The sequence below is a fragment of the Salmo salar genome, chromosome ssa10, assembly GCF_905237065.1.
Source record: "Salmo salar chromosome ssa10, Ssal_v3.1, whole genome shotgun sequence".
NCBI classification, from domain to species: Eukaryota; Metazoa; Chordata; class Actinopteri; order Salmoniformes; family Salmonidae; genus Salmo; species Salmo salar.
In genome coordinates this window covers 82,083,477-82,090,410 of record NC_059451.1, presented here as the reverse complement: position 1 = coordinate 82,090,410, position 6,934 = coordinate 82,083,477, and the positions used below count along the sequence as shown (strand labels likewise).

At 41.1% G+C, this 6,934-nt stretch overlaps 1 protein-coding gene across 1 annotated transcript in view; it reads right to left on the bottom strand.

Annotated features, from left to right (window-relative positions):
* Window positions 1-858: 858 nt before the first annotated feature.
* Window positions 859-6,934, bottom strand: part of LOC106560965 (sodium/hydrogen exchanger 10) — a 28,618-nt gene continuing 22,542 nt past the window's right edge. The window contains exons 20-28 of the mRNA XM_014124454.2: window positions 5,253-5,401; window positions 4,978-5,103; window positions 4,764-4,862; window positions 2,829-2,981; window positions 2,266-2,403; window positions 1,801-1,989; window positions 1,434-1,563; window positions 1,143-1,183; window positions 859-1,051 (exon numbers count right to left, since the gene is read on the bottom strand). Of these exons, the coding sequence (XP_013979929.1) occupies window positions 992-1,051; window positions 1,143-1,183; window positions 1,434-1,563; window positions 1,801-1,989; window positions 2,266-2,403; window positions 2,829-2,981; window positions 4,764-4,862; window positions 4,978-5,103; window positions 5,253-5,401 (1,085 nt within the window). The 3' untranslated portion in view covers window positions 859-991. The remainder of the gene's footprint in view (window positions 1,052-1,142; window positions 1,184-1,433; window positions 1,564-1,800; window positions 1,990-2,265; window positions 2,404-2,828; window positions 2,982-4,763; window positions 4,863-4,977; window positions 5,104-5,252; window positions 5,402-6,934) is intronic.

Sequence of the window (6,934 nt, the reverse complement as noted above, 5' to 3'; positions counted from 1 at the left end):
AGGCCCCTTAGTACCAGTGAAGAGAAATCTTAATGCTACAGCATACAATGGATGACATTCTAGACAATTGCTTCTATCTTCGTGGCAACAGCTTGGGGAAGGCCCTTTCCTGTTTCAGCATTAGAAAAATGCCCCAGTACACAAAGTGAGGTCCATACAGAAATGGTTGGTCGAGATCGTCGTAGAAGAACTTGACTGGACCGCACAAGAGCCCTGACCTCAACCCCATTGAACACCTTTGGGATTAATTGAAACGTTGACTGCGAGACAAGCCTAATCGCCCAACATGAGTGCCCGACCTCACTAATGCTCTTGTGGCAAGTCCCCGCAGCAATGTTCCAACATCTAGTGGAAAGCCTTCCCAGAAGAGTGGAGGCTGTTGTAGCTGCTATGGGGGGGCCAACTCCCTATTAATGACCATGAATTTGGAATGAGATATTCGACGAGCAGGTGTCCACATACTTTTGGTCATGTAGTGTATATGGTATCTGTGCCAGCAATGGAAAGGGGATAAACTGTTTATATAAGCACTATTCTACCCTATTTTCTCAGATATTACATTTCACGTATTGTATTAATCTCAAAATAATTACTCCTAACATGACATTGATTCAAGAGTTTGACAACGGTCTTTAGGGATTCAATTCAAACAAACCTGGGGGCCTTTTCTGTTCAATTAATCTAGGTGTTCAAATGCTCATGTGCTTTGCTAGTATAGTGTTATTTTCCTACAGTAGATTTTGGATTAGTCAAACGGCAGTTTGTATAGCTACTGCACAATAGTTGAGCCTTGAACAGCTTGGATGACAAGTAGGTTTGAGCTTAAAACAGTAACACACAAATGCTATAATGAAATAAATATGTTTAATATTAAATCAGTATGATACATTTGAAAAAAAATATTTTCTTATATAAGTTTTACAGATTCAGGTTGCCTGGCAGGTTGTGTCTGGGCCTGTATGGCCAGCAGCTGCACAGTCATACCCTATCATCACGTGGCCTTCTCAAGTGATGAACAACTTCTCTTTGGAGAACCCTCCTCAGACGTCACCTTCACAAAGAAAGATGGATGTTCCTCTCTGGGGCCACTATTTCACTTCATTAATGTGTTAAACATGGTACAGTTCGTTATATTAACTTACGCTTACTGTTCTCAGCAGCCCTAATCGATCATCTCTAGATGCTGCCGGGAGAGAAAAAGGAGAGTCCGATGTCAATTCACTTGCAATACTTGTAAAGCCAGTGGTGTTGGTCGTTGTACTTAAAATATCAATTATCTAAAGCCCATTTGAAATAATACTAGTGAAGGGCTTGGTCATAATGTTGGTTTAGCATTCTGCCTGTCTTACAAACACGTGCATAATTCTAAGTTCAAAAGAGAGCAGGGACACCCCACATAATCACCCTGAGGGTGACTGTAAGCCCTTATTCACCTCTACGATGAGCTGCATGTCTCAGACAGGGAACACTGTCCAGTCTTGGAAGCTCTGAGACGGTCCGCTTCATTTCAGAATGCTCACTTGGCACGATCAACAGTTTGGTGGTGTTTGCTGTGCCCAGTACCTATACCGAGTTGAGTTAAAACAAAATAAATTAACACTTTCCCCATCTGAATGAAGAGGTAAAAACAATAGAAAGACATACAATAGAGCAACTTATCTGAGGATGTCGGACATTTTTACCATGACACTGTTGCACTGACAATGTCTCCAGCAGGTGGCACTATGTCCCAGTCAGTGAATGTCAAGTTGACTAGTGTAGCCACAGTATGAGAAGGTGACATCTGAGTTGTATAGTAACCTGGTGAGTAGTCCTGCTGATGAGAGCTGGGGCGTTGTAGGAGCACTGGGACGCCAGGTCATCACAACTCCCATAGATCACCACCACGTCCTCCATGGTGCCGTCGTACACGTCAAACTTCCTGTTCACCTCCACGTCTACCAGATAGGCCCGGGCCAGATGAGAACAAATCCTGTGGTAACTCCAGCCCTGTGAGGGAAAAGGATTTTGTTCAGATGATTTTGGAACTGTCTAACAATACCGTCTGTTGTCCACTGGTTCTACAGAATGCTAAGTAACGCAACTCACACTCTCAATCTGTGCTGCGATTATGGCCATTTTCTTTGTTGTTTAACTTTACAGGCATGCTACAGTGGATGTGTAACTTGCAGAGTGTGAGACTCCCATTTATTTCAATGAAACCTGGGCGTAAGCAGTTTGGCTCTTTACTACATATTGCACCATAGAGCGCTAAGTTGGTAGAACCTGATAGATAATGTGCTCCATGAAGGTGCTGGTGCTGATTTTCACTGCCAGGGAGCGCCAGATCATATACTCCAGAGACGGGAACTCGGGGAAAACATCAAACGCCTCAAACAGGGATTCGATAGCAATGAAGCAGGTCTGGGGAGAAACCATGGACAAACAATCAGGAAAAAGACGGGGAAAAAATGGCAGATAAGGTTTGTCTAACAATTGTCTCCATGGTTACGTGGAACAGTTGGAGAAGAGGCCTTATGGCTAGTTTATCAACCTCAGTGACATTTTTGCACTCAATTACCTATGCCGTGAAAGATCACACCCTTGTCTGACATAGCTATTATCAGACAGCGGAGTGGATATTCAGTTACTTCTCCAAAAACTGCATCAGATGCAGGGCCATTCTGGAAAGAGCCTTGATAATATTGACCACTTTGTCCATACTATTCTCGTTACAGTTGTACTGATCTGACCTTTGAGATTGAATAAGGTTCTCAAACACTTGTCTTCACTGACATATGTAGGCCATTTCATGCGAACAAAGTTTAGTAAATGAACTGTAGAGAGACCTGAGTGGCTGTCTCACAGGTGACCGTCATCTCCATAGACTGCTGGGTGAGACAGTTGAGTTCTCCCATGATGGCCCCGCAGCTCCTGTAGTCTGTCAGTCTGGTCTTCTCCTTGGGCCACTTGCCTCCAAGGTTTGGGCTTCCTCCAGTCATCTGCGATACAGTACGGTTCGGAGATTCACATCCATACAATATAAGGTTATGATCACAGAGCGCCAATCAAGTGATTTTGGGCTTGTTCGATGATTAGGGGAGATTACGTTATAAGACCAGCATTGGATATAAATGACCTCATAAATAATACAAATAGCATCGACATAAGAGATCATTTCAAGGTACAGCTTCCATTTCAACAACCGGAAACCCTTCCATGTAAAGTATAAAGTAAAAACACAAGCTGGGGATGTGTACATTTTATTACGCCTCTTGAAGATGCATCAACCAGCGTCATCAATGTGACCCTGGTCTACCTCATAGGTAACAAAGCATTTGCTTTTATGCCCATCGTGCTGCTCCATGACTCACAGAGTCATAGAGCTTATTACACACTCCGTCTTCATACAATGTGAAAAGGACCTGTGACGTTGGTAAATTCAAACCATTCTAGGATAAGGAGATCAAACAAACAAAAAAACGTAGCAAAAGACAATTTGTTAATACAGTAATTGCGGAAGTTCAGCTTTACAGCGTGATTGAAATTTCAAAGGCAATGTTCCCTTCCCTCGGCGCGGGTGTCTTAGGTCTTAGCCCAGTTCCCCGCATGTCCTTTTTGCCTGGGTTGTGCCCGACTGGCTCCATCCGCTTTCCCCGTTAGTCACGGCTACGGCCACATGGCGCACCTATGGGCGGGTGAGTCGGCCGCGGTAACCGCTGCATATGTCGTTTCCATCGGAAAATTCCCTTTAAATTTCTATCGCGGAATCTGTAGAGCTTCAGTGTTATAGATTGAATAGAGCCCTAAGTAACAAAGGGATGTTTGTGCTTTTAACATTTTACGACCTTGCTAATTACAAAAATAATTTTGAATAAAATACTGGACTACAATACAGCCCTCCTTCTACTACTTAGAGATTGTTGTTGCACTCAATATTTCCATTTGAGACTTCCCTTTCTAGTTTGTTTTCTACTATCCTTAATAAAGCTTCAACAAACAAAGTGTCTCTGAAGGTACTTTGGCTTACTGTATCTACCGAATGAGAAATACGATATAAAGAAAATGTAGGAAACGTGTTCATCAATGTTTCTGAATATTGTTTAATATCAGGTCCTGAAACCAATGCCTTATACTGCATTAAAAACATGAATGGGACAATGACTTAAAAAAAATAAAGTCCAGTTTTGTATTCAGAGGCAAAGAAACAAGAATTGATATAGAAAATGAGATGATTTTGAAGAACTGTGTAAGATCACAAGGTAAGTAAAGGTGTCTGTACAAAGAGAGCGCTATTATCCCCTGCCTTTCAAAATGACCCATAATTGCACTGTCACACTGTAATGTGTTGAAATAGCTTACATTGTGTTCCATTTTAAGGTGACCAAAATGACAAGTGATTAAGTGTAATTTCCAAATATTAATAGCATTGACTGTATACTTGATGTTGTGTTCTACAGAGTTACAATGTGACGGAGAGAGGTAATTCGTTCGTGGTGAAGATTGGGAAAGAAACTACTGGTGAGTAGTAGGCAGATGAATATCAGCCAGTCATTATTTTGTTTGCTATGAAAATAATGTGTCATGCCAAAGACATTCATTCCCAACTATTACGTCTAGCAGTGATGTTTCAAGTTTGTGGTTTTTGTGTCTGATCATATTACAAATGAAAACCGCTTGATCCAAAAACGGGAATGCATTTTCAGAACAGTAACCACTGATTAACACAACTTCAGCTCAGTAGTATGTTATCCCTTTTACTATTTGTGTATATCAGTACATACCTTAACCAGGCCAGAGACAATCAAGTGTATTCCTTGAGGGTCATCATTTTCTTGTATGATGGTGTCTCCAAAGTCAAAGAAAAGAAGCTTGGCCACTGTCTGAAATAACACAATAAATAGAATAATAAATTGCTTGAAAGAAACATTGGTATAATACAGAAAATAAAAAAGATTGTCATTCTAAGGCAAGGGTCTGGGAGATGTGTTGCTCTACCTTGATGAACTGAATCTGGGTGCTGTCTTTGTTCAGCCAAGGCAAATTCTGCAGAAGCTCCTCTGCTGTTGCTGCTGGGATTGTTGGTGGAAATTTGATCAATTTCTTCATTTTTATTTCAATCATCTGCCAAAGGGAAAAATGTAACATTCATTAATTTAATTTGTCAATAATAAAACTAACTCTCTGTATAGTCCGAGGTAACAATATATGTATATATTTGAGGAAATTCATTAGAGGCATTGTAAATGGCAGGAGGAGCAAACTGAAAGCACCTTCTCCAGCTTTGATGCTTCTATGTCATCTAAGAGCCCCCCGGACACGAGTGTATGGATGGCGTCTCTCTCACTGTTCAGCACGGCTCGTATGGCCTGTCTGGTCTTCACCGAGATGGCAATCTCAGGATGGTCTCTCTGCAGCAAGCCTGAGAAAAGATCCCACACGGTGTCCTCAGTCACACTCCTGTCAGTTGTAAACTTAGCACACTGTGCGTAAGCTTGCCATCAAATAACAAAAAGAACCTGAGATGCCCTGAGGGCGACATAATTCTATTTCACAAATAGAAAATCAAGCTGTTTTACATATACTTGTAGTGTGTAATCCTGCTTTGTGTCTGTGAAGACTCCCTAAGGTCACCACAGACCTGCTCTTTCTAAATGCTAATGAAAGGTGTTATATAGTTTTCAGAAAGAAGCATCAATCTCATCCAGCAGGAGAGCATGCTGGGAATCTGAGAAAATGGCTCCATGAGGCATTATTACCTGTATCCTACTGAGCCCTTGTGTTCTCCCAGAACACATTTAGGTCCCCTACTTTGAGTCACCTATGTCCTGTTTCTGTCTTTGATGGGGTACAATGGACTGGTAGTTACATCCCATACCTTTTCTCCGAAGCCCTGCTAGCTTCCCGATACCAGGGGCCCAATCATTAGTATTTCCTGATGTGTCCCATTTCCTTTGATGGTTGTATCTAAAAAGATAGTTGCTCTAAAAGTACACAGACTTGATCCCCCAGCCTGCTCCCTTTTTCTCCCTCTCAAGTAAGTTTAGTCAGAACTTAGGTTCGTAGAATCACTACAAGCATGACTAGAACAACTTCAACTATACGTACGTTAAAATGATTGTACATCCTTAAAGCATGATTGACTAGCAGTGCATTTTCCTCCATTAACCAAGGTACACAATTAGAATATCACACATTATAAACTGGGTAGTTCAAGCCCTGAATGCTGATTGGCTGACAGCCGTGATATATCAGACGTATACCACGGGTATGAGAAGATGGAACGAGATGGATTTTGGCTGACATTCTGCACATTTTCTCATCGATTAAACATTTGATCTCAATAGTTTTCTGTTGCCAAAACTAGAATCTGTTATGAACAGAGTGGACTAAGGTTTTGTAGACTTTCGCCTTTGCAAAAGTAAAAAAAAAAATACACCATGGCATTGTTGAATACTTGTTTCTGATTGGCTTGAAGGGCATTGTAGAGCGTGCATTATTTGCCTATAATGTACTGTAGAATTCAATGGCTATAATTTATTCTTACATGTTCTATGTTTGAGCTGCTTTTGAAAACAAAAGTCGAATTGAAAACATTATTGGCATTGTTGAATTAGATTTTAATAATGGCAAGCTAGGACTGACGGTTTGGTTAGCTAAACTAGCAAGTCTGTTTGGTTACCACGGCAACTACCATAGGTATCTAGTAAACATGCTAGCTACTTGTGGATGTTGAACACATTTCTACCAGCAAATTAACACATTTCTACAGGAAAATTAACACATTTATATCGGCACATGTGTTAAATTATAGCCATGGTATAAAAGGGATAATAAACTGGGGGCTCTATGCGTTCTTTGGAAAATAATGCAACTCGGTGGAACGTCAGTTCCACTCTGCTAGTGTATAGTGGAACACACTTCACACATTGTTCATTATTTTCCATGGAACAGA